Source organism: Terrapene carolina, unplaced genomic scaffold (genome assembly GCF_002925995.2).
Source record: "Terrapene carolina triunguis isolate 2854851 unplaced genomic scaffold, T_m_triunguis-2.0 Scaffold84, whole genome shotgun sequence".
Lineage (NCBI taxonomy): Eukaryota > Metazoa > Chordata > Testudines > Emydidae > Terrapene > Terrapene triunguis.
The window spans coordinates 17,960,874-17,988,855 of record NW_020664435.1 but is presented as its reverse complement, the minus strand read 5'-3'; the positions used below and the strand labels follow the sequence as shown (position 1 = coordinate 17,988,855).

The 27,982-nt window shown below is 39.6% G+C and overlaps 1 protein-coding gene across 3 annotated transcripts in view; it reads right to left on the bottom strand.

Annotated features, from left to right (window-relative positions):
- The window catches only part of RAPGEF5 (Rap guanine nucleotide exchange factor 5), a 229,185-nt gene that overhangs the window by 20,979 nt on the left and 180,224 nt on the right, over positions 1-27,982 (bottom strand). For all 3 annotated transcript variants that reach the window (XM_026649327.2, XM_029910987.1, XM_029910988.1), the window contains 10 exons: positions 26,487-26,565; positions 22,375-22,519; positions 19,551-19,648; positions 17,593-17,623; positions 16,587-16,665; positions 13,171-13,320; positions 10,235-10,332; positions 8,385-8,507; positions 5,264-5,442; positions 502-592 (listed from right to left, as the gene is read on the bottom strand). In XM_026649327.2, coding sequence (XP_026505112.1) covers positions 502-592; positions 5,264-5,442; positions 8,385-8,507; positions 10,235-10,332; positions 13,171-13,320; positions 16,587-16,665; positions 17,593-17,623; positions 19,551-19,648; positions 22,375-22,519; positions 26,487-26,565 — 1,073 coding nt within the window. The remainder of the gene's footprint in view (positions 1-501; positions 593-5,263; positions 5,443-8,384; positions 8,508-10,234; positions 10,333-13,170; positions 13,321-16,586; positions 16,666-17,592; positions 17,624-19,550; positions 19,649-22,374; positions 22,520-26,486; positions 26,566-27,982) is intronic.

Genomic DNA, 27,982 nt, shown 5'->3' with positions numbered 1-27,982 from the left:
TCTAGGTTTTTAAATATGTTATTTATTCATTTCCCGTTTCCTAAACTTGTTGCTCAAAATAAACAGCTGGGCAAGAGTTTAATCAAGGGTTACCCTTATGAGGGTCTCTTTATTTTGTAAAATTTTAAATGAAACCTCTTCCATATGTAATGATTCTGTTTCTTTGGAATCCATTCCTTACTTAAATTTAACTAGTGTTCTCCACTATAGTTCAAAACTATACTACTAATTTCTGGACCTTTATGGATAACTCATCTGATCTTGGAGACCTTTCTTTGCTTTGTCCTTATTTAAAACTTCTGCAAGAATAAATTTAGTATTCTCAGGTGGTCTGCATTTACAGGTAATGTAGACATCTATATACTGACACACACAGCTCACCACCATTTTCCTCACACTTGATTTCAGTATGTAGACCTAGTATTTTAAAAAAACCACCATCAAAAACTTGTACAAAATATAGTTTTGACAAGATTGAAAAGATACAAAGACATGGCTTACCTCCCAGGTTTGAGACAGCCTGCTGACAGATGCAGTATTGAGACCCATAACAATGGCAAAGAATGAGTTCAGGTTTCTTTGGGCTTTGCAGCTGTAGAATAATAATAATAATGTTTTTTAGAAAATGGACATTACACTCTGATTTCCTGTCCTCAGAGAATAATAGATAATTGGGATAGAAAAGATATCCCAGGTTATCAAGTCCAACTTTCCTGCACTAATATAAGATTGTCCTCTACACTAAAATGATTACCTGTTCTTTACCTCACAGAATGATTCCTTGCCCTCTATTGTGTTATTATATAAATATTTTCACCTTCCTTTATCATCTTTTCTGTAAGTTATACATATTCATTTCCCTTCATTTCTCTTCACAGTCAAGGCCTGCAATCCTTTTTTCATGTTTGTCATCCTTCTTTGTCATAATTTATCAACTCCCCCCTCCACACTACACCCCCACAGCAAAAAAAAAAAAAAAAAAAAAATGGAAAACTGTACACAGTACTTGAATTCTGGCCTTACCAATGAAATGCATAAATTAGGGGGGAGAAACGGGGACAGTTTCTACCTTTACTTTTCTATTCTCTCATGTGCTACTCCTCTATAAACACAAATCCTGCATCAGATGTATTTTTTGCAACATCACACCTTGACCTTGCCTTTAAATTGTCATCTATTATCACGCAAGGACCTCCTCCACAATGCTGCTCTTAAACAATCTCTTGTATATTTCTTTGGGTTTGTATTAGTATTCCCTAGTTGTATTACTCTGCATTTATCTAAATTAAATCTCTCCTTATTGTTGTTTGCACATAACACTAAACTCTTTAGGTCATTCTGTATTTTCTTTCTACCCTCCAATGTATTTGCAGTCCCTCAATTTGTTATGGTCTGCAAATGTTCAATTTACATATCTCTCTGGATTATTAGTTAATACCTGTCCCTATTACTGATAACTGTGAAATTCTGCTGGATACCTCTCTCTAATTTCATGTTTTACTATAGAAGGAGAAATTAATAAGACTGGGACTTTTCAGCTTGGAAAAGAGGCGACTACGGGGGTATATGATAGAGATCTATAAAATCATGAGTGGTATAGAGAAAGTAAATAAGGAAGTGTTATTTACTTCTTCTCATAATACAAGAACAAGGAGTCACCAAATGAAATTAATAGGTAGCAGGTTTAAAACAAGAAAGTATTTTTTCATGCAACGCACTGTCAATCTCTGGAACTCCTTGCCAGAGTGTGTTGTGAAGGCCAATATTATAACGAGGTTCAAAATGGAGCTAGATAGATTCATGGAAGATAGGTCCATCAATGGTTATTAGCCAGGATGGGCCGGAATGGTGTCCCTAGCCTCTGTTTGCCAGAAGCTGGGATTGGGTGACAGGGCATGGATCACTTGATGATAACCTGTCTGTTCATTCCCCTTGGGGCATCTGCCATTGGCCACTGTCAGAGGACAGGATACGGGGCTTGATGGACCTTTGGTCTGACCCAGTATGACCGTTCTTATGTTCTTATATATGATTATTCCATATTTACTTTTAGTTCATTAGCAAATATGTAATCACAAACTATAGTATGCTATCCAAACAGTATCATTCTACTTTCTCAAGCAGATTCTCAAGCAAGACTGTATCTGAAGTTCAACTATACAAAAATTAAATATGCTGGGATTGTGTCTTAAATTAACATTAAGCATATGAGTAGTCCCACTGTCTTCAATGGGATTACTCATTTAAGTAAAGTTAAGTACGTGCCTAAGGGTATGTCTACATTGCAATGTAAGCTCAGGGTTTGAATTCAGGCTCAAGATTAACCCCTGTTTCTTGCACACACAAGTCACGCTAACCCAGAGATCAGTCCCAGGGTAATAGGACCACACAGGTGTGGAGGTTCTGAACCTGAGTCAAGCCAGAACCCATGGTTCAAGTCCTACTGCTTTGCAGTGTAAAGGCCACCCCACAGGACTAGTGCTCTAGGAGTCTGCCAAGTGTACTCCACAATCGCACAGGCAGACTTTTTGTGTCCTGTGGACAGTCAAGTTTGGTGGAGAATTTCGCACACAGTACCACAAAGGGCTAGAGCGACCACATTTTGGGAGGGAACTAGGAAGTCTGGGATATGGGTGGTTGGACTTGGGCCTACTTAGCAGAATTGACACTGGAACCCCAGGTTGGAACCCAGGGTTCAACAATTCCTAACCTGGAGTTAGACACTCAAACCCTAGATTAAAAACCCAGAGCCTGCTAACTCAAGTCTACTAGCCCTGGGCTTACATTGCAGTGTAGACATACCCGTAGGGGTCTCAGAGCTCAGGCTGCAGCCTGAACCTGAATGTATATGCTGCCATTTTATAGCCCCACAGCCTGAACCCTGTGAGCCTGAGTCAGCTAACCTGGGCCAACAGGTCTGTTATAGCTTTGTAGATGTACCCTATGTGTTTGCATGATCCAGGCCTTAGATTGGCCTTAAACTCTTCATGGCATGACATGTCTCATGCTATTGGTTTTTACAAATCTTCCATTGACTTTAATGAATTTTGGATGAGAGTTTATGTCCACTGTACTATTTTGCTTACCAAACTTGTAATTATATCCAATATCAAATTATCTGTTTTTTCCAAATTCATGCTTACCTGTCTCTCTCTCTCTCATATCAAGAGGATTACTTCTAAGTGCATACAGATTTATTTCCTCAAGGAAATAACCTGGCATCTACATTAGACTAACTGATCAATAATTCCCTTTACTTCACCTACTCTCCTTAAATATTGCTTTTACAATTCTCCTGTATAACAGAGTAGTGGTTCCTTCTTTCTTTGTTAACATTAATTTTTTGGGTAGAATTTCTAATTTGTAAAAGTGTAGGAATCAATGTTCTTACAACATTCTCTCTCTGCTTTTTTCTACATTAAAATAAAATTCTCCTGTTCATCTATTTTGGGTATTTCTAGGGAACTCATCAGTGCAGTGTAAGACCACCAGACACAGGGATTTAAGTTATGGCCCTACATTGACCCAGCTGGAGCTCAGGAAGATGTTAGGTCAGATTTTCTGCTACATCCAGCATCTGGGAGCAGCAGAACAGAGGGCAATCTGAGAGCTGGTTATGGCTCTCTAACACTCTGCCCTGGTAAGAATTAGAGCAGCCTGAGAATATTGAGCTCAAGCCACTCCCCTCCCTACCATATCCCAAACATTCCCCATGCACCAATTTGTTCTTGGAGTCAGTTACCTACAATAAAAATGGAACCCTACAATGCTGCTTTCTGAGAGTCACTTTTCTGAGTAGAACAGCATTTGAATGAACTACAAGCTCATCTAAATCTGCATCTATATTTTGGTTCCTAGATACTACAATGATGAGCACATCAGTAATGCAAATATAAAATGCCCTCTTCTATTTGCCAGTTACCATATTTGGTTTCTACAACTTTAACTTCACATTCCCCTAAAAGAGATGGAATTAACTCAGACATAGCAACCTCTGACTTTAGGGGCATATATATCCCTATTCATGGGAAACAGCAATGAAACTCTTCTCGGAATACAAATTAGTGTTACCAGGGAAGCCAGTGAGCCACATGAAATCAATCCTTTCAGACAGAATAAGAACAAAGTTAGTAATTGATAAACCTGGAAATGAATGCGTTGCTGAATAGCACAAAACTTGCAAACCAAAACAAATTGCATTTGTAAGTACATTGTATTAGATTAACGAAAGGCACTTCACCAAAGACATTGGTTCAGCAGAGAATGGCCTTCTGTATATAATTGCCTCTCTTGGAACAAATTAAATCAAGTCAATCGGCAAAGGGATAGATGTGGGAACAAATTATACATTTTCTATTAACATGAATATTCACATACTGCAGCAGACCAACAAATGTATGATAGAGGTGAGGAGAATGGCTGCATTTGTTTCAATAGCTTCATTCCCTTGGTTGCTAAAACAGTCATGATTAAAGAGAAATGAACTCTCCATGTACAGTATTTACTTGTATTATGTTCCACAGGCATACAGTAAAGGCTATTAATGTTAGTAATGGAGCAGGAATTGCCCATCCAGTATTCTCAGTTAAAATTTGGCAAATGTAACTAATATAACAATTTAGTTAAATTAAGCGCACTCAAGAGGAGTAGACTGTGCAATAGCTCAGTATGAGTAGTCTCATCTCTGGAGGTATGGGCTTAAGGTTAACATTGCAAATGAGTTTGGTGGTCTCATCAAAAGACATTAATGAAATAGCTTGAATTTTGCAGGTTATGTTGTAAGTGCATTGGCTGAGCTGAAGAGGAAGACTTGAATGGAGAGCAATTATCAAGAAAGGTTATAAACACTTTGAGAAAGACACAGATGGAAAACTGACTGAAAAAGTGGCCAAATGTCATGCCAAGTCTTTAGTGGGAGCTTGTGCATTCCTATGTGATATCTGCTTGTGACTTTGATCTTCACAGATCAAACTACACAGCCACAAGAGAACACACAAGAGGCCATGACATCATTGTTTGATACAAAAGACAGCCATATAAATGAAGACTTGTACAGCATACAGCTGCATTATGCCTGGGTTTGGCCAGTGTTTGTTAATATTGTTATTTATAGACCATTTTATGTGTACATCAGACTTACTAAACATTTAAAGACAAGGGATAATAAACAACAAATTCCCTTTCACCACTTTGTGTCTCTCCCCCACAAATGAAAAGATAAAATGTTTGTTGAAAGATTCCAGTTTCAACTTTAGTTACTTACTGGGCAGCAATCTTGATGAATTTTTTCACTAGCTGTACACGTTTACAGAGCTGGCTGCAGAGGAGTACTTCAGAGGCCACCCAGAGTTGTACTTCATTGCATCTTTGAAGCAGAAGACTAAGATTCACAGTGTTTTCACCACTGCCCTGTCTGCTGAAGGTGAAGTATATCAGCTCTTGCTGGAACACAATTATTGTATTAGTAGGGCTTTTAAAAACTGTAAATAAAGTTAAAATGATCTAAAACTTAATATATTTTTAAAAATTATATTAGGTAAGAAATCATTGCTATTTATAAGGGGTGTCTGAATCAGTGATGAGTTACTCTCAAATGGTTCAAAGTTCTGGTTTGGAGTTCAGAGGCTTATTGGAACCCCTTGAGTTTGTATGTGGGTTGGAAATCTTGCAATAAGTGTGTTTTTATGAGATTTTCTGCAGCTCTACTTCTGGTCTGGAAATAGGACAAGAATAGTCTGTCTCTCTCAACATTTCATCATTACTAGCTCCAGTCTAAAAAACAACCCATATCTGAACTTCCCAGAGCCTTAAAAAAAGTTCATTTCAGATTTGGTTCTAAAAATAGCCAATGTTTCAGGGAGCAAGGGGAAGGCTCTTATTTTTTTTTCCTGAACAAGTTCACCCATCTGTAGTTTTAAAGTTTCTAAATAGAATTTATAGAAAAGCTCAGAAAACAGATCTAAGATGAAAGGCATGGAAGATGTCACATTCTTCCCCTTATTCTCAATGGGGCACCACATTTTTTTCAGTTGATGATTCACTACTATTTTGATTTTGATATTTCTGTTGCACTGGCCCTATTCCCTCCATCCACCTTATTCCCATGAGACTTCTGGATTACTCAGGACTATGCTTTAGAGGGCCCATTGCAATGCCCATTAAAGTCAGTGGAAAGGCACATGGGCACTGGAGTGGGCCTTAAGTGGTTGTGCCATTTTAGAATCTCATAAATGTGGGGCTGGAAGGGACCCTGAGAAGTCATCAAGTTCAGTCCCCTGTACTGAGCAGGACCAATTAAACACAGACCATAAGACAGAAAAATATCATAATGCCTTTATATAAATCCATGGTACACCCGCATCTTGAATACTGCGTGCAGATGTGGTCACTCCATTTAAAAAAAGATATATTGGAATTGGAAAAGGTACAGAAAAGGGCAACAAAAATGATTAGGAGTATGGAACAGCTTCCATATGAGGAGAGATTAATAAGATTGGGACTTTTCAGCTTGAAAAAAGAGATGACTAAGGGGGGATATGACAGAGGTCTATAAAATCATGACTGTGTCGAGAAAGTAAATAAGAAAGTGTTATGTACTCCTTCTCATAACGTAAGAACTAGGGGTCACCAAATGAAATTAATAGGCAGCAGGTTTAAAACAAACAAAAGGAAGTATTTCTTTACGCAATGCACAGGCAATCTGTTGAACTCCTTGCCAGAGGATGTTGTGAAGGGCAAGACTATAACAGGGTTCAAAAAAGAACTAGATAAATTCATGAAGGATAGGTCCATCAATGGCTATTAGCCAAGATAGGCAGGGATGGTGTCCCTAGCCTCTGTTTGCCAGAAGCTGGTAATGGGCAATAGGGGATGGAACACTTGATGATTACCTGTTCTGTTCATTCGCTCTGAAGTGCCTGGCATTGGCCACTATTGGAAGATAGGATACTGGGCTAGATGGACGTTTGGTCTGACCCAATATGGCCATTCTTATGTTCAGTAGGGGAATCTGCTCATCTTAATGTATATATACAAATACAAGGAGTATGGGAAATACTTCCAGTTCTTCCTGTGTATTAATCCATGACCTAAATTATGACTTAACTGACATTACAGAAACTTGGTGGGATAAGTCTCATGCCTGGGATATTGGTATAGAGGGATATAGCTTGTTCAGGAAGGACAGGCAGGGGGAAAAAAGGGAGGAAGTGTTTCACTATACCATCAAAAAGGTTTGCGGTCAGGAAGGAGATGAGATGGCAAAATTTGCAGATGATACAAAACTACTCAAGATAGTTAAGTCCAAAGCAAACTGCAAAGAGTTACAAAAGGATCTCACAAAACTGGGTGACTGGGCATCAAAATGGCAGATGAAATTCAATGTTGATAAATGCAAAGTAATGCACACTGGAAAACATAACCCCAACTATACATATAAAATGATGGGGTCTAACTTAGCTGTTTCCACTCAAGAAAGAGATCTTGGAGTCATTGTGGACAGTTCTCTGAAAACATCTGCTCAATGTGCAGCAGCAGTCAAAAAAGCTAACAGAATGTTAGGAATCATTAGGAAAGGGATAGATAATAAGACCTATGATTCTATAGTAATTTTCCATGTTCCTCCACCACCACCCCAGCCATCTAGCCCTTTTTTATGCTTACTTGTGGACTTTTAGCACTTGCCCCCCTCTGAACCTAGTTTAAAGTCCTCCACACTAGGTTGGCATCTAGTGGCTTTGCTAAAATCACAGGTTACATTGTGCTTAAACTGATAACTTGATACAAATTAATGGAGTCCCTTCCACAGGAGATGTGGGTGTGTATACACACGCCCCATATTGTATGGCTTTTATGATCTCAATCAAAAAGTCTTAAGTTTACTGAAATATTACTATGTGCAAAAAAGACAGACTCTTCTTACTTTTCTATTTTCAGATATAAAACAATACAAATTTAAAATTTCATATATGATCAAAGAAAACACAAGATGCATACAACTTCCCTATGTTGGGGCATTAATTTTTCCTGGACAGATTTACAGGCTATCAAAGGTTGCCAAAACATCTTCTGGGGCTTATGTGATGTTCTCACCACTCAGTGTTGTTGCATTAAATATGATACTGATGCACTGTAATGTTGTGATACTTATGTTCCAATGTAAACATGATGATGCAACATCAGGACATGGCAAAGTCATGACAATGATATGATGTTGCATCAGTTTCCTCAGCATGAATTTTAAATGATACATTCTTTTTCCCATTTGTAGCCTATATTCTAACTTCTAATGACTTATTTTACCCATATTTGTACCTTTGATTAAAAAACCCCACAACAACTTGGACAAATAGTGATACAGTAACACTAAAGCTACTGCTTCTTACCTCGTGAATTGAATTGAAGAGACTCCAATCAAAGTATGTTAATTCTAAGGCAAGATCCCAGGTGTTAATTCCCAAAATTCTCACAGACCTTTGCAGTGATTCCTCATTTTCAGCATAAGGATTCTAAGTCAATGGACAGAAACAAAAGGATCCTGAGCAATTCCCAGATACTCCGCCCTGAATTAGCTACTGCACCGAAGTAAAAACCCAACATTGAAAAAGTAATCTTCCCTGAGTGCACTTAAGTTTTTCATCACACTGTTCACCTTCAAATGAGTTACAGCCTGTTTAACAAACAGGAGAATGTGATCAATGTCTTCTTATTGCATTAGGGCCTCTCTCTCTAAAATCTGACCAGGCAGACAGCATAATGAAAGTAAAATCCTTGAAATCACTATGGCCTGTTATCGGAAATAATGCTCCAGCAAGTTTTGTATTAAAAATAAAGACAATGTTATGGTGAGTTCCAGTAAGGAAACAGACCATATTTATAGTACAGAATATACATATAATGTACCTGCATCCCAGAATGCACATTTACAAGTTACATAAAACCATCAATTTTGTGATGAAAAATGGCTTACTTTGAATGCAGTTGTCAGGCAGCAATAAAAAATTGCGAGGCCTAATTCACAAAAATTACTTAGCATATTACTATGGAACTCATTAATACCTCTGAAGTTAAGGATCATTTGCCATTTCTATTGTAAATTTGATTTTCCAAAAGGTTTCTCTTGTTTTTTATGTCATCAATCTGAAATTTGGCACATGTCATCTGTCCAGATGAAAGCTGATTTTGATCAGTTGAGCCATCATTTTAGTGTCTTTTTTTTTTTTGACAGATACAAAATAAAATTTAAAACCCTCCACAAAACTCTCCGTAGCTAATGAAACTAGATTGCTTATCACTTGCTGGGATGTTTTGCTATTAACATTTTTTTAAAGGTGACTACTAGTCTGCAAACAATGTGGAAGATATATTATAACAATAGCATGTCAGCTCTTAAGGACACACTCATCCAATAAAATGCAACTAGACATTTCTCTTGCATAAGGCAAATTCATGAAGGCTAATTATACTGATAATGTACCATAGCAGTTGGAATACTCATATACTTGTTTCTACATAGTTGTAATGTTGGCAAAAAATTGTTGAAAAGTTCATTTATTGAGGATCTAACTGCGCCTGACAGGTGCTGGTCTACATTGCAGGTGGTGTATAGTAGCACCACCCTAAGAGATACTCTGAGAGGGACTGCACCTTGGAGCATAGTTCACTCTGAGGGTCTGCCTAGTTCCCCTGTCTGACATGAGCCTTTTTGTGCAGTAGTCATCCTAGGGAGGAACAGATGCTGAACTCAGCAGAGCATGAAAAATGCTAGTATGCATTGGCCCTACAAAGTGGCTGAGAAGCACAAGGAAATAAGGCTCCTTACATTGGCTCTCTCCATCCCCACCCCGTTTCCATCCCTGCACAGGGACCAAGCACTATTCGACTTTTAATTTTTCTCTTTTAACAAATGTCAATGAGTTGACCAAACCCTTTAAACGGGTATAAAAGCTTTAGCCTATTTGACACATTAACTAATTCCACTGCTGTTTAGCAAAGACACTCACATTCAGGAATATTTATTTTAAAAGGCACAATTAGCTCAATAAATTACAGAAAGAGACTTTGGCAGTTATTTATGCTACAGCTGACATCCTGCAAATAAGTCCAGACAAGTTTTATTAAGGAAATTGGAAAAATAAATTGTACATTGAAAAGTATCATCATTGAAAAACCACTAGGCTTAGACTTGGAATCAGACAAATCAACCATTATACAGCTTTAGATCCTACAATCTTACCAAAGTATCAGTCAGATCTTTTCTGTAGACAAACATACGACTGGTTGCCTCGAGAGATTTTGAGATAGCCAGGTCATTTGGTTGTAGTTCGTGTTTTTCTTTAAAATAGATATATTAAAAAAAAAGTCAGACGCCTCAGAATGGAAGTCTACATGATACATAAATAACAAGTTCCACATGCAAACAAATGCCTAAAGGAAAATTTGCTTTAGCAATTGTAACCCAATATTGTACATAGTATTTAATGATTTACTCAACCTGTTCCCCTTTATCCACCAGGCTTGAGATACCACTGTCTATGTGGCGTACAGTAAATACAATCAAAACAAGATGTCCATGAAGCTGAATTATTCAGGTCTGTGCCATCTGCACAAGTGCTTTCAGCTCCTTAGTAGTAAATGATACATTTACATTTGAACCACTATTTACAAGGAGTAAAATATTTTGAAATCATTTTGAATGAAAACATCCTAGTTTATTCAATCAAATGGTTTAATAAAAATTATATCTTTAATGTTTACATTGCTAACACAAACAGAAGATGCAGCAGATCTCTAACTCATGCAAATGTTATTACAACCAGAAAAGGGAAATACATGGGAGTTAAGTACAGACCATGCTACCGACAGTATATAACAATCAGGACACCTTAGTTTTGATAGCACTGAATGAATTAATCAAGGAGAAGAGGTAACAATTTGTGGCTTACAAATGTTAATGAACAAGTGACATTCCTATTGTCGTTGGTTTTTAATTAGTTTTGAAATTTGACAAGTAGTAGTGATTATTATTTTAGTGCTTTCTCTAGAAACCACATATATAGGTTGTTAGATAATACCATACTTCATTATTTATGAATTGCTGGTTTTCTTTAGCTATCAAAGCTAGCAATGAAGTTATCACCATTATTCTTTAGCAGCAAATCCTGCCTCCTAGTTACACAGATGCACAAGACCTGAAAAGCAGCAGAACCACTGTTTTGCAGTTCTAAGAAGGCACTGCAGGCACGTTCGGGCACAGGCAGGGGCATGACAAGTATGTCTGGAAATTACATGGATCTGCTGGCCAAAACTCCCACTTAAATGTGGTAGCATGGCTGCTCCTCATGCAGGCTCTGGGTTGCTGGGGCAGGATGCCATCCCCTCATCACCCACATGGGTACCCTGCACAAAGTTAGTTTGTTTGGGATCTGCATGGGGGTAGGAGAATTTGACCTTATGCTTTGAATCAGATAAATTAATGTATAATTTATTGTACTTATCCATTTTAGATTTATTTAAAAGCAAATATAGGTGTGTACATTATAGGACTAGATCCTCAACTTCAATGGAGCTACACCAATTTATGCCAGCTGAGGCCCTGGCCCATATATTTTAAATCTATTCATTAGCCTCTTTTGTAGATCCAGCTTCTTATTTTTATGCAACTAGTTAAATCACCATCTTTTTATTCACTAAGAGTAACAAAGGGATACCATAAGTAGGGCCCTATCAAATTCATGGTCCATTTTGGTCAATTTCACGGTCATAGGATTTTAAAAATCGTAAATTTCATGATTTCAGATATTTAAATCTGAAATTTCATGGTGTTGTAATTGTAGGGGTCTTGACCCATAAAGGAGTTTGAGGGGGAGGTGTCACAAGGTTATTATGGGGGAAGGGTTGCAGTACTTCTACCCTTACTTCTGCACTGCTGATGGCAGCAGCACTGCCTTCAGAGCTGGGCAGCTGGAGAGCAGCGGCTGATGGCTGGGAGCCCAGCTCTGAAGGCAGAGCTGCTGTCAGCAGCAGCACAGAAGGAAGGATGGCATGGTATGGTATTGCCACCCTTACTTCTGCACTGCTGCCTGCAGAGCTGGGTCCTAGTCAGCAGCTGCCACTCTCTAGCCGCTCAGTTCTGAAGGCAGCAGCGCAGAAATAAGGGTGGTATGGTATGGTATGGTATTGCCACCCTTACTTCTGTGCTGCTGCTGGCGGGGCGCTGCCTTCAGAGCTGGGTGCCCAGCTAACAGCCACCGCTCTCCAAACACCCAGATCTGAAGGCAGCGCAGAACTAAAGGTGGCAATACTGCAACACCCCTAAAATAACCTTGTGACCCCCTGCACCTCCCGTCTGGGTCAGGACCCCCAATTTGAGAAACACTGGTCTCTCCCGTGAAATCTATATAGTATAGGGTAAAAGCACATAAAAAAACAGATTTCACAGGGGGAGACCAGATTTCATGGTCCATGACGTATTTTTCATGGCCACGAATTTGGAAGGGCCCTAACTATAAGCAAAACAGCTTCCCAAAGATCTTAAGAGCTGACAGACACCAAAGGAAACGATGGGGCCAGGCAGGTCAAATAGATCAATAGTGTCAGCCTGTAATTTGTGTGATCTCCCTTGAAAGAGACAATAAACCTTTCTTTGTTAAGCAAGAAAGACTAAAATAATAAGAAGAAAAAAAGCTACAAACTAGAATAATCGCAACAGCCTTTAATCAGAGAAAATATTACGTAGGTTGCTTCGAATAGCTATATTTTACACATTTTCTACCCCTCCCCCATCCACCCATTACAGAAAATTCATAACTTATCCCACTAGCACACAATGCTACTCATCCTCATTTTAAGGCAAGTCAGACCTCAGCACCTTCCCAAGTTCATTTAAATATGAAACTAGGAGGCTTATCTGTGGAAAACCCTTATAATGTATTTCTAATCACTTGAAAGTCCTTTGCACTCCAATCCTGGTGAGGAAATGCAATAACCTACTGTACCCAAGAATTAGCTGTTGTCATGGAAACAACTCTCTGGTAGGCAGCTCCTTATTGTTACAATGGTCATCCAGCTGTGGACCCATACTGGAACAGTTACATCCTTGCACTTGAAAATGTCCATTATCTTTTTATAGATGCGATACAGTAAAAGGTAGGATGAGTGAAAATTATTTACCCCCAGAGAATGTGACGGTAACCAGAGTCAGGTCCTCCTCTGCATGCTGGATTTTTTCCGCTACAATTTTCAGTATCTCCTGAGCTGAAGTGGATACTTTAGTTTTTATGCTGACATAGGAATGTTCTGTTATATACACACGGCAGAAAACTGCACAAAGGAAGAAAGAAATGTCCATAAATAGATGAGAACACATACTACTAGGAGGTGGAAGAATTTAACAAACCAAACTGTGGCAATGCCTTGGCTGTTATTCCGTTTGACAGTAATCTTTGATAGTTGCTGTACATTGACCTACAAGCACAATAACCTCTTAACACAATCATCATCATTTTTCCCTTCCTCCTCTCCCTGGGAAATCTCAAGGGCATAATAAAGAACAGTATAGTGCTTCACCAACATACAGTTAGAATTCCTGTAGGTATTTACTGCAGAGCAGGTGTTCTCGAACACTTCTTTTGGATACGTTGAAGACAAGTTTCCTCTTCTCTCTTTTTCCTTTTCAAGCTCAGCTGTTGATTTTTGCTCCCTTTCTTTTCATGTTCTCTGTATGTGTATATATATCTCCTTACTATATGTTCCAGTCTATGCATCCAATGAAGTGGGCTGTAGCCCACGAAAGCTTATGCTCAAATAAATTTGTTAGTCTCTAAGGTGCCACAAGTACTCCTGTTCTTAGTTCAAGTACAGTTCCTTTTTGGAACATGTGCTTCACACCTGTAAGGGACTGATCTGGAGAAGTGCCCAAGTGCCTGTAACTTCCATTGAAGTCAAAGGGAGATTCAGGTACTCAATAACTCTCAGTTATAACCTTTCAGCTTGTCTAAGGAGAAAGAATTCAAAGGTCTATCTTGAAATGGGTTTGTCTGGCATGACAGTAACCGCATCATCATATGATCAGCTCAGTTAGCACCTTTTTTGTTTCTGTTACAAAAGTTCAGGCATCCAGGTTTTGCAGAACTGAAATCTTAGTCAGTCATGTGGATTGTGGTAGTAATATAAGAGAGGAGAAACATAGCAGCAGACATGTATAAACAGTATTTCAAAAATGACATCATCTGTCAATGAAGCTCACTACCAGAATGGTCTTTATTTTGTACTCACTTTGGTGCTTCATTAAACATTGTTTATTTACCTATAATTTAGTCTGTTTTCCTACAGACAGACTGAGACAACAAAAGTATAGAGATGATCCTTTCTCTCCTCTACAAATGAGATTTCTTTTGTCTCTACTGACAGATGTATACAACAATAGCTCTGCCTCTGCTTCACAAACCTTTACAATTGCAAGGCATTTTCATTAACTTACGCTACACTAGAGGACATTGGTCAGCAACTTTACTCTAGTGAAAAAAACACACAATTTTGTTGTTTTGAAGTAGAGGAGGAGAGACAACCTTAAGTTTTAACCCTTACAAAAAAATCTCAGTCGGTTGATTTAAGAATTTTTTGTTAGCTTGTCTCTGTTGGCAGGCAGTAAATCAAGTGTTCATCCTGTGACAGAATCTCTCTTTGGAATAGCTAAAAGTTATGAAAAGGTACACGTTGGCTTTATGATACCAGCTGTAAAAAAAAAAAAAAAAAAAGGGGGGGGGGGGGGGGTAGGGTGACCAGATGTCCCCATTTTATAGGGACAGTCCCGATATTTGGGGCTTTTTCTTCTATAGGCACCTATTACCCCCCACCCCCTGTCCCGATTTTTCACACTTGCTGTCTGGTCACCCTAGGGACGGGGTGGGAATTGACAGGATTATTTGACTTCCATATGGAAAGTGTTATCAGACCTGCCTACAATGGTTACCAGAAAAGCCAGTGATTTTCCTCCTGGCTGAAATGTCTTCCCCTCCTCCAGGATTCTCTGCCATTTGGGGGAGGGGAGGAGAGGCGGTGAGGGGGGACCAACAGCAAACACAATCTTTAATTTTAAATTGGGCCAATAACGTCTCCCTTACTTTAAATGGATCTGGACCACACTAGATGTGAGGTACTCTTAACTGTCATCTTTATGGCCTGCCCAAACTCTATTCCCCACTGGTATTTTAAATGTCAGATCTGTGGTTGCTATTGCTATGGAACCACTGAAAATCTAGAGATGCCATGCTGCACTTCCTCTAAGAAGCGCAGAACCGAACTCATAGTCTAGGGGAAGTAGGGTGTGGACTAAGTTAGTTTTAAATCACCTTTGCACTCTTCTGATCCTGGGCTGGTCCCCAGGCCGAAGATGCCTCCAGCATAATTTAGACCGAGCTGGAGGTCTGTGTAAGTTACAGCAGCCTCCCCAGGATGCCCTATGGACTGCAACACTACCTGCAGCATCCACAGCCCTGACATGTCCCTCCTGACCACAGCACCGCATCCTGGCACGCCAAGGGTGCAAGTCTTATGACTGTCTGCTTCAGTTCCTACTTCAAGGGAATCTTCCTCCAGCTGCATATGGGGCTTTGAGGGTCCCTTTATACCACTCTGGCCCTTTTATATGTCATAAAGGAGCCAGAGCAGGGGTGAGGATCTCACCGTGAAATTTTTAGGGGCTGTCTTGTGGGCCTGAAATCCCAACAAATCTGAACGTCAAGCCAAAAGTTAGGTAGTATAAGGCAACCCTAGAGAGCACCACAGAGAAATACTTATCTGAATATTTAAAGAGCACAGTTATGATAACCATAAATGGGCATTAATTATACTCTGATCTGAGTTGAACTTGTAGAGTTGTTGGGCCTTCAGTTACCGTGGTGGACTAGAAAATGTTGCAGGAGTGACTTCATAAAGTGAGGGACTTCACTCTGGTTTTCTCTGCTTAAGCACGGGTCTAGTGTCTCTATACACACTAGTTTCAGCTCACACAACAATCTGGAGCCATGATACAATTGTCCTCTCTCCCTCATTCCCAAAAGGCTGTCAATATGTAATGCTTCACTTTATTATTGCATTACCAACAATGAAGGCGAAGTGCATTTTGTAATGGATGATATTAACATGAAGGGGCGTGTTGCATTCCACCTGCAAACGAGTTTGGAGGGAGAAGATTGTAACAATGGATACTGGAGCCAGAAGCCCTCAGGTGACAGGAATGTTAACCTTTTGCAATCTGGAGCCATATCAAAAGTCCAATCTCTTGCCAGCACTCCTGTGAGTCACATACCTTTATTACTAAGATGTTGGGGTGGGGAGGGAAGAGGAAAAAAGGAGCCCCTGAGACATCATTTTACAGTTGAAGCCCTGCATAAGGCAGCAGATAGAACTGTATTCTCACTGCATTAAATCTTTCTTCTTTTATAGCTCCAGGTTCTTATTCAGAAGTTGTAAGTTTATAATTGAAAGTGTTCCTTAAGGGAAGCCTTTATGTAGAAATATTCTTGTACCAATATTTAGAGGTGTTGCACTGAGCTTTTCCTCTACTGCTTCTAAATCATACTTACTTTCCTCTGTTTCATTCATGGTTCCTTTGTGCTGGAGCCAGTTCTCCTTGAGACTGAATTGGTGGAAAAAGGCTTTATTCTAAAACGGGATAAATAAATAAAAAAACCGAACAATGAATGTATGTGTTCCTGCCCTTTACAAAGCAATAACTGCATGTAGAATGCTCTAGAGAAGTCTAGCCAAAATGTATTTATAGGAAATCCACCCATCCATTCTTGGACAAATAAAGTGGGAGTTGCCTTATTTAACAACAGTAGAGGTGGGGAATTCAGAGGAAATTAGACATGTCTAGGCTAAGCAGTGCAAACATTGCACGGGACTCTAATCACATTCACAGTTCATTTCTTACACACTGTCCTAAATAGCAACTGTCAGTTGGCCTAGTCAGCAATTTCTCTACAATCTCATTTTCTGCTTTCTACATTTCCAAAATAACATTTTTAAGCTTATTACACACTTCAACTTCAGTCCAGTGAATTTCATGAGCCCAGCAATTCACTGCCATGTAGCTCTTATGTTGACATCCCCCTTTTGCATCCTTTCCTTCTAGTTAAATAGGCACAAATTCATTTTTCTCTCTCTCTCTCTTTTTGTATGTGTCCCTGCCAGCACAACTCCCTTTACTCTGACTACCTGACATTTGTAGTCTTTGTCTTTGCTAGATTTGTTTGTGTCTGTCTTCCTGAATTCAAACCTGTATCTATCCAGCCAGGAAGGGGTATGTTGTTAGGCTCCGATTGAATTCGGACATCTCAAAACATGTTGTTAAAATGCTAATAATGTCACAGCCACTTTAGGTCAGCACACACAGCTGAAACCAAAGCTGTGCTGGCAGGGGGAAAAAAGCTTTTAGCAACATTGCAGGCCTAGACTCTCAGATGTGTCCTGTCATGTTTTTGGCCAGTGGTCATTTTTAATTAAGAGGAGAAGCCAAGAGAGGGGAGGGGAGGGGAGGTTATGAGCAAGAAATCAATGTAAAAGTCAAATATATGTACCCTGTATTACCTTTCTGTGAGGTGAATATTCATCTACGGTGCTGAAACAAAAGGGATAATTTGAGTTATTCATTCTATCCAAAGATTAGAAAAGGAATTTGCAGCCAGCCAAAAGTTTATAACATAATATAGTCACTATAAAGTAAGTGCAGAGTTCCTTCAGTACCCAGTTGCACCCAGGAAGAAGTTAGTAGGTCACAGGATCAAGCCGTAGCATACTACACTAAAAACCTTAGGGCCAATTCCTCAGCTTATGTAAAGTGAAACTATGCTGATTTACATCAGCTGAGGTGTACATTTACAAAAGGTGTATCCTGTCAACATCCTTTAACGTATTTCAGTGCGCACAGTGTAGTTGGCAAATTGGTTCACTATGAACATTCACATTTTTATATGCCAGTACAAGACAGAGCATGGACTAGTGGTCAAATCAGGGAACTTGAGTCAGGAGTTCTGGGACCCATTTCTGTTTCTGACACTGAGGGCCAAATTCAAAGATTATATGTAAAGTTAAAATTCCTTTAAACTCAGGGCTTGTCTACATATGCAGCTATTCAGTAACAACTATGCCTGAATAACTCCATGTGTAGACACACTTATTCTAGAACAGTTAAGCTAAATAAGAGCAAGGCATTCTTGTTTTAGAATATGAGAGTCCACAACATGAAGTTATTCAGTAATAGCTGTTCCTGAATAATTCCACATGTAGACAAGCGCTCAGGCTACCTCTGACCTAGTGACCCCCTTAGCAAGCTTACCCAATCACAGAAACGTAGTAAACCCTGGGAAGAGTGAAATAGTCCATGTAAACACTGATTTCACAGATTTGAATGCAAAATATCTAATTACACCACACTGTGAAAGTTGCATGGTATGAGCGATTGCAAAACAGACTTTTGAGGCTATAAGAGTAACAATTGCTGGATAACGACTTGCTTTTAATAGATTGAAACGATTTGTTTAATCATATAATCTGGGATGAAAATATAAGTGCTACAAACTTGTTTGATGCTACAGAAAACTAAGAAGAGATTCATCCCTAGGGATAAGAACTGGTCACAGTCAATGTCAAAGCTCTCTTTGATCTCAAGATGATCAAATAACAAAAAAAATTCTACTTACTTGAAACATATGCATTAAAATGTCTTTAAAAAACATAATTAGTATTAAAGAACAAACTTGCTATATTAGTTGCAAAAGAGGGTTGAGTAAATGTTTCATGGTAAAAAGTCCTGCCCACTCACAAACAATACAGTATATTGTATCAGTTATTTTAAATAATTCATTGCTAATTACTGGTAAGGCTAAGATTTTGTCACGGAGATCACAGAATCTGTGACTTCCAGAGACCTCTGTGACATTTTCCACTTCAGCCCCGGGGCAGCCAGGGTGGAGCAGTCAGCCGGCAGGGGCCTCAGAGCGCCAGGTCACTGCAGGGTGGAAGAGGGCACCCAGGAGCTCCAAGCCGCTGTGGGCGGCAGGGGGCACCCCGGTGCTCTCCACCACCATGGACAGTGGGGAGGATCCCGGAGCTCCAGCAGCGGTGGGTGTTGGACCCTCCTGCCTCCCCATTTTGTCAGTTATTTTTAGTAAAAGTCAGGGACAGCTCACAGGCTTCCATGAATTTCTGTTTATTGCCCGTGACCTGTCCGTGACTTTTACTAAAAATAACTGTGACAAATGCCACACTTACTCACACTGAGTAGTACTCTACTTCACAAGTAGTCTCACAAAAATTAATGGGAGTAATTGCATTACTCTACATCATGAGAAAAATTGGAATAATCTGGCTTTATGTAAAAAGAAAGGTTATTTGTAAGGTTATATGTAAAAAGAAAGGTTGTTTCCCTTGTATTGTAGTTATATTACTTATCCTTTTGTCTTTCTCTGTGCTGAAGAAAAATGTAAATAAAAAAAAGTAAATTATACCCAAAAAAATGAGGGTTGACCAAAATAATCAATACTTACTGACGACGATGCAGTCCAAGTATCTTTTGAAATTCTTTCAATTCCTTCTCGAGTATGGGATATTCATATACATCATCTAACACATTTCTGTATATTGTCTGAAAAATAAAAAAAGGGTATCTGCACATATCTGATGACTGAAAGAAATATTATACATCATATCAGCAGCTTCCCTCAAATGAAGCATTACCCTAATAAAATAAATTCCAGGAATGTTTTAAAATGGGTCCTGTAATGCAGACAGTTCCTCTTTAAATAACTAAACCAGTCAGTGTCTGGTTGCTGTACAGAGAAGTGTTCTTTGCACCATCACCAAAGGATAGCACTAAGGTGTCAGCACTCATCAGTCTGTGGAAAGATTTAAAATGGCACTTCTGTTTGTTACTTCAAACCTGGTTTAGCTCAGAACAATCTACTGTTAAGCATGAAAACAGATCACACCATCATCACTCGATCAAAACAATGACAGTAATAATAATTAATCAATTGTTCTGACTACTAAGGTTAGGAGTATTTTCATTTATTTTCTGCATTTACATCCAAAAATGTTCTAGTCCCAAAATCTCTCACACGGAAATGACAAGATGCTCCTAGTCTCAAATTAATGAACAAATAAATCTTATGTTCTTGATTTTTTGCATTTCCTGAATGTCATTATTCAAACCTTTCTGAGAACTTCAACTAATTATGGAAGACATTTGACCTTAGATCTAAAGGTAAACAAATTATACTGACTTTGATGCTTGAAGTCATTATGGAGGTGAACATTTTCTCTTTGATCTTCTATACCCAGAGTTTTTCCTGGCTAGCAAGTGGGGATCATATACTAAAGGCCAAATTATGAGCCCAACTTTACAAACTGTGGGCATAAATAATTTTGGACTGCAATTTCATATGCAATTTTTTCAGGTGCAATTTAGACCAACTGAACATTAGTAGTAGTAGTACTAGTAGAACAGGTACTGTGGTGGTACCTCAAGCCACAGTCAGGGATGGGAGCCCAAAGTTCTTGGCTCTGTACATAAACAGAGAACAAAGAGACAGCCCCTGCCCCCACGGGCTTACAAGATAAACCAACATTTAATAAAATGTAAATCCCCCATTGTTGGCACAGTTGGTGCCCAACTCCTAGCACTGTTTTACACATGGAATGCCCCTAGAGAAGAAGCCCTGGGCCCCTACTTCTATGTGCTCTGCATCAGTCACAAGGAACTTAAATAGCAAAGAAGCCCAAAACTTTCTCCAAGTTTAGCACTGCAGGGTTCTTAAGTTTACCATGAGTGAATCCATAACAGAAAGTGCCCCCAACCAGGTCCCTAAATGAAGGTAAAGAGTTTTACTTCAGGAAAGGAGAAGGAGCTCAGGCAGTCTCCCAAGAGAATTCCTTCCTTCCATCAGAAGTAGGAAATAGACCAGAGGTGGCGAACTACAGCCCGGGGGCCGCATCCGCCCCTTCAGACGTTTTAATCTGGCCCTCAAGCTCCCAACAGGGATCAGGGTCCAGGGCTTGACCGGCTCTGCACGGCTCCCGGAAGCAGCAGCATGTCCCCGCTTCAGCTCCTATGAATAGGGGCAGCCAGAGGGCTCTGCATGCTGCCCCTGCCCCAAGTGCCACCCCAACCTCCCATTGGCTGGGACATGAGCATTCATGGCCTGCCATACAATTTCCATACCCAGATGTGGCCCTCGGGCCAAAAAGTTTGCCCACCCCTGAAATGGACAGATCTAGGCCCAACATACCATTACTATTTTAATGACAATCAAGTTACTGTTGCATTTAGAAATCACTGAAACAGGACAGTAAGGGCTTGTCTACACGGTGAGTTAGTCCACATCAGAGGGGTGCAAATTCTAGTGTGCAAAACTGTATCATGCACTAGCCAGCCCATGGGGACTCTGCTGGTCCCTAGTATGTGTTAATATAGTTCCATTTCAAACAGCAATTACATTAACATGCACTAGTGAATTTTTAGTGCACACCAGGAGGGTCCACATAGGCTACTTAATGTGTGACACACTAGTATGCACTAGAAGTTACACCCTGCTGGTGCAGACGAATGCATCACACAGACAAACCGAACACTCCTTGCTCATAAGTAAGGCAAAAATTTAGGGCATGTCTACACAAGCACTTACTGCACACCAAGCTGGAATGTAAATCTACAGTACTCCAGCATGCCGCCCACTAACTATCCATGTAGGCCCTGCTGATCTGCACTAAAAGTTCCTAGTGTGCACTGACATACGTGCCATACAGTAAGTGCTTGTGTAGAGAGGCCCTTTCTTTCTCAAAATGCATAAAGGAACTACCAGGGTATCTACTAGCACCTGTCAAACACTACAGAATAGATGCTCAGTGTTTGCTGAAAGGGGCATAAAATGCTGTTCCCAAATCAGTGTTCCAAATAACAGACTGGAAGTTCTAGACTGGTAAAGAACACGAGTACATCTGTGGATATTTCCTTTACCTGTTAATTTTTTAGTGTAGAGCTCCTCCCTTTAAAGCTTACCCACCCTTTGTACAAAAGTTTCATATCATATCAGAACTCAGTGTTTATTTTCAGTGTCTCATATAACAGATATTCAGTTGAAACTTAAAAATCAATGAGGCATTAAGCCTCTTACATGTAGAAGGTTGCTTAGTCATACTGTTTCCATCTATTGCCAGAGAGGACTTATGTCCTAATCACTGACCTAGTATAAAAGAGTTCAAAAGGTAAGAAAAATTATGCCCAATATTTTTCTCATTTGGGATTTTCAACACATATACCTGAGAATCTGTTATTTATAGAGTATTAAAGTGCATCAGTGAGTATTACAGTACCTTTAAAAATTGCTTTAAATGCTCATCTTCATGTAACCAGTCTTTGTAGAGAGAAGTCCACTGAGATACCAAATGCAAGACTTTTCGTTTTCTACAGGGAACATCTGCATTTTCTTCCTTGCCTTGATCATTCTTAGCACAATAGGTACAATAGGTTAAGGAACAAAAGCCTAGGGTATCATTAAAATTTAGAAATTAAAGGGGGGAAAAGAATGGTTAGGTCATGTAATCCATCCCCCTGGCAGTGCTGAATTTTTCACTATACTATATGGTCTTAAGTACTTTATCCTGTGTAGTTTAGGAAATTGAGAAGGGTTATCGACTTTTAGGAATGAAACACACAGTTACAGAAATGTCAGCTGAACCTCATTGCTACTTGAATATATTTCTCCTTTATAGATGGGGGACACAATTCTATAAAAGGAAAACCAATTTAAAAGGAATTACACAATGTTGTCATATCTTTTCTGTGCAGCTGATATAGATGCAAACATGATTTACTGTTGGAAGCAGGACAATGAATCATTAAATACAAACATTACATTTTGGAGCATAGGAATTCTTTCTGTTCACCAATATATAATTATGCATCAGTGGAAATAACACATTATTTTAAAAAAAGTAAAAGAGATCAATTTTGACCATTTTCCCTCAGTCACAATGCAAGTAAAAGCAACAGGAGAAAATTGCCACGTCACACAATCTACTTATTTCTGCCTCTTACCCATTCTTTCTTTCCTCAAGTATAGAGAATCATTTGTTTGAACACTTTTGCGCATCATGTTATAAAAACTGAAACTTGACAAATCAGTTCATTTTACAGCAACAAGCTAATTAAAACAAAACAGTCCACATCATATGGAGGTAGGTGGAACATTTTCCTGAAAAACATGTTTTCCATCTTTAAAGTGGGATACAGAATATATTGTACCATATCTCTAAAAGGTTGGTCATTGTAAGATATACACCACTTATTTTCCCCTTACCACACATTAAAATCCGTAAATTATATAGATATGAGTATTTTTGGGAGCTGTCTATAGCAGAGGAAGCACAGTCTGGGTAAGTTTAAATCTAATTGTGTAATGGTATTTTGCAAATGTCAGTATAAACCAACATATAAAACTTTTTTTCAAAAAAAGCACTGGGTTGAACTGTCCCATGGCTGCTGGGGGGAGGGGGAGGAAGGAGGAGTTGGTAACTTTGGTTTCATTCCTATTTCAAACATTATATTTTAAATTAATAATTGATTTTTTGTAGATATAGGAATATTAACTACCCTTTTAATTTAACTCCTCCGGCTGTTCACTATTGTTGTCATGTATACACAACATATAGCTATTTACAGATGGAAGAAAGTAGGATTTAATCAATTCATAATGAAGTATACTCTCTATAAAAACTATTAATTGTATTGTTTAATTCAAATCAGGAACATGAGAAGATGAGGAAGCTAAATTAATGTATCTGTATAAACGTAAACAGGTATATTATATACGTGCATGTGTGTGTTTACATGAGACAAGAAAAACTATATTAATTTGATGATTGTACACAGATAAGCAATAAAAAGAATAAGGAAATGAACATGTTGAGGTTGAACTCAATCTTACCTCCTTCTTAATAAACTTTTGTATTACAATACAATCTTTGGTTATGTGGTCACATACTACAAGGGAATATGTTATGTTTTGCAGTTCTGAATACAAGTTACTCCTGAGGGCATTCTGCGCCAAAAATTAAAAATTCTGCATACAATATTTTAAAATTCTGCAAGTTTTATTTGTCAATAAATAAATGCAGAGGCTCCAGCATGGCAGTGGGAAGCACAGGCCACTGGCTGCACAAAGGTGGGAGATCACCCTGCAGCCTCTCCACCCCTGACTCCCAGGACACGGACTCAGCGGTGAGGCTGCACGCAACCCTGACACAGCACAAGGCCTGGGCCTGCCCCAGAAACACCCTGGGGCCCCTCTGTGCCAGGCACACCAGGTGTGGGGCAGGCTCAATCAGGCAGGATCCAAGTGTGGAGGGGCTCGGGGTGGGGGAGTGGGGCTTGGTGATGTGGGGGTCTGGGAGAAGCTAGTTGGGGGGCAGTGGTATGGTCTGGGTGCAGGGGTGGGGGGTCTGAAGGCAGGGGGTCTAGGTGCAGGAGAGCTCCATATACAGGGGTAGAGGTTCAGTGAGGTGGGGTTCGGGTATGGAGGGCTAGGGGTGTTCTGGATGTATCCGGTGAGGCTTGGCAGGGGTGTCTGGATATGAGAGGTCCGGATGCATGGGGGGAGCAACTATCTGTACAGTGACCCCTCCCCCCACAGCTGAGGAGTGATGGGGGCAGGAAGCAGGGGAGGATGCTAAGCTTCCTGCAGCTGGGGGAAGCTTCTGGGGGTGGGTTTGACACAGCTCCAGACACCCCTTGCAGGGGAAGAGGAAGTCCTGTCCTCTCCTGCCTCCAGCCCAGCTGTGACTAGCAGCTGAACCTGGCTCAGGGTAGGAGCTACTGGCTGGGGTGTCTCCAGCCCCGTGGTGATTTACCTCTCCGCTGGCTGCTCCAGGTGCCTGAAATGATGTACCTGCTCTGCTAGGGAATGGTGCATGACTGCTCTTGCAGCTTCCCTTTGCTTCCCTGTCAGAAAGTCATATTTCTCTGGGAAATCAAAGAAATCTGTGGGGGACATGAATTCTGTGCACGAGCAGTGGCACAAAATTTCCCCAGAAGTAACAAGTGTATATATGTGATCGTACAATTAAAGACTGTATCACGGTACATGGGACAGAAATAATATTGCACGTTCAACCATAGTACTGGAATTTCTGATTTTTGAGTGCTTAGTCATGCAACTATAATGTGTGTGTGTGTGTGTGGGGGGGGTAATAACAGACAGATGAAACAAAGCACCTGGTCTGAAACTCCTTGAATTTTAGGGAAATTCAGATCCAAATCTGGATTTGAAATTTCTAGTTTGAGTTTCTCTCTGGGTAATGAACAGAATGCCAACCTAAACATACCTGAACTTTGGGAGATTTCAGTTTTGTATCCATATCCCAATATAAACTCCACAGCTCAGGCCTCTCTTTGTGTGTCTGAGTATTATATATTAGGCAGTAGTCCTCTTTTTCCAGCATTCTTATGTGCAACCCCTATACACGCATACGTTCTGTATAGTTTATAGTTTAACGTGTGTGTGAAAAGCATAATTTATCCTCCCAAACATCCAGATGGCTATTCTTAATAAGATAAAACTTTAAAAAATGTTATCCTCTTGTGGCACATTTCATTATGAGATATAATGGGAAATATGAAATGTCATTTATTGCGTCATTTCCTCGGTTCCAAGAAAATGACAGTCAATGAACTGTTAAGATCCATCTCACGCAGATATCCCCAAGGAGTTCTGAAGATAACACTGTTTTAGAACTTTGTCTAAACTTTCTGTGTGTTTGATTATATGGCTTAGTTACAGTATTTCATTTTTCATCCAGTCTAAGTGTCTGAGACATACATTTTTAAGGTGGGGTTTCCTTCCTTCTGTTCTTAGTGGTGGCTTGCTACTAATTTTTAGGGAAGAAAATGAAATGTGGTCACTGCTTGTGGATCAATAAAAACTAGATATATTATCTACTAAGCAACTCTTTGAATGTATAGCATATTCCACAACCACAACTTAAAAAGTCCCTATCCCAGTTTCATTTTTAACCTCTCTTATACATGGATTAATATCGAGGCAAACCTACTTAACACAATACTGTATAGCAAATTAGGACCAGATTGACACTTGCCCTTGAGCAAATACATATCAGGAGTGAGGGCATAGTGGTGGGTAAAAGGAGCTTCCTCCACACGGGCTAGGGTCTTTTATATAGTCACACCAAAGGGTGTATAAATCTTCCAAATGAAGATAGGTAGGAGATGAGGATCAGAGCTCTCTCCTGGCAAATCAATCAGTGGAGCTGTTTCGGTGCATGAAGGGGAGCAGGCTGCAGTGTTCCCTTGGCAAGGTGTACAAATATACCCACATTGCACTCTCTGGAGCCCTGGGAGTGGTTGTGACTCCTGTAGGAAAGATGATGAGGACTACAAATACATAACTCTTTCAGTTAATGAAGGATATTGCCTCAGCAATGCCTGGCATAAGTCATCGGTTGTCATGAAGACCGTGTACGTGAGAAGGAAGTCATCAAGGAGGGTCTCTGCAGAGAAAAAACAAAAGAATCCCAAAGTACAGTAAGTTACATAGGTGAGGGGGCAGCCACCTATTGCTGCTAGTGTGCATGTCAGGAATATGACTTGTTAAAATATTCAGAGGATTCAAGCCCAATAAATGTATTATTTAGTTAGTTAGTGTAAATTTGAAACAGTTCACAATATGCTGTCTCTGAGAACATGAGATCTTTCTGTCACAGTGGCACCCTAAATGTTTACATTACTTGTAAATCAGAAAAGACTGAATCAGGCCCTTTGGATAATGCTATACTTTGTAGATTTTAAATAAAAATCATAACGCTTCCATTATGCATCTTTTCTCACATTGTGAGCTTTAAAATGGCATTTCATCAATTTAGTAAGTTAGGTTATTTCCAAAAGAGTTTATTTAAGTTTATGGCAAGAAGATGGACAGACAGAGGCTACAAAAGCCCATTAAAAATCTTTTCTTTTCTAGACTGCTGGTACTGTAGGTATATAGTGAACGACTCATCCTTCTAAAGCAGGAGCATATGTGAAATAACTAGCTAGTCTCTATCCCGTAGTTAGTAAACAAGTGTTTACGTCACACAAAAAAGTAACCATCCCAATTGGCACCCTAAATCTCAGCAAAGCAACCTTACCACAGGCTTGACTAAACTGTTTTGGGGAATTTGAAAGAGTAGAAGAGGTGAATTTGTACATACATTGACTGGAATCCGAAAAGCAACTGGCAGCACACCAGTTTTGAGTGTAATTTTAAGCTTCTGTTCGCAGTGTTAACCTTTTGGAATTTTTTCTTAAACTTTATTTAATAATGTAACAAAAGCTCTCTCTGTCTCTTACGTTCCTCCTTTTGGCTTTGGTGGTATTTTACCAAAGCAAGCTAAGTCATTTGTTTAGATAATAATTCTATCCACTTCAGTTGTTTTGCATCAAGTCTTTGGATAGTAAACTGTACTAGTTCACAACTCAGTACAACAACATGAAATTCTGTTCCTCCTCCCTCCCCCTCACTTATCTTATGAACCTCAGGATTTTTCTAAAACTTTAGGGCATCCAACAAAATTAAACTAGTTCATCTCCTATTCCCATAAGTTATCCACACATGTAATACATCCTATAGGAACATATTTGCTGTACAAACTAATAAAGCAATCATTACTAGTCTAAAAATGGACAAGAGAGCCTATTGCCCTTCATAGCTTAATGTGAAAATGAAAGTCTTTTTCTTTTATAAGATTTTAGATATTAAGATAGGGTTACCATACGTCCGGATTTTCCCGGACATGTCCGGCTTTTTGGGACTCAAATCCCCGTCCGGGGGGAAATCCCAAAAAGCCGGACATGTCCGGCAAAATCCAGCGCCGCTGGTGCTGGGCGGCCGGGGGCCGGGCCGGGGGTGCTGGGGGGCCGGGCCGCCGG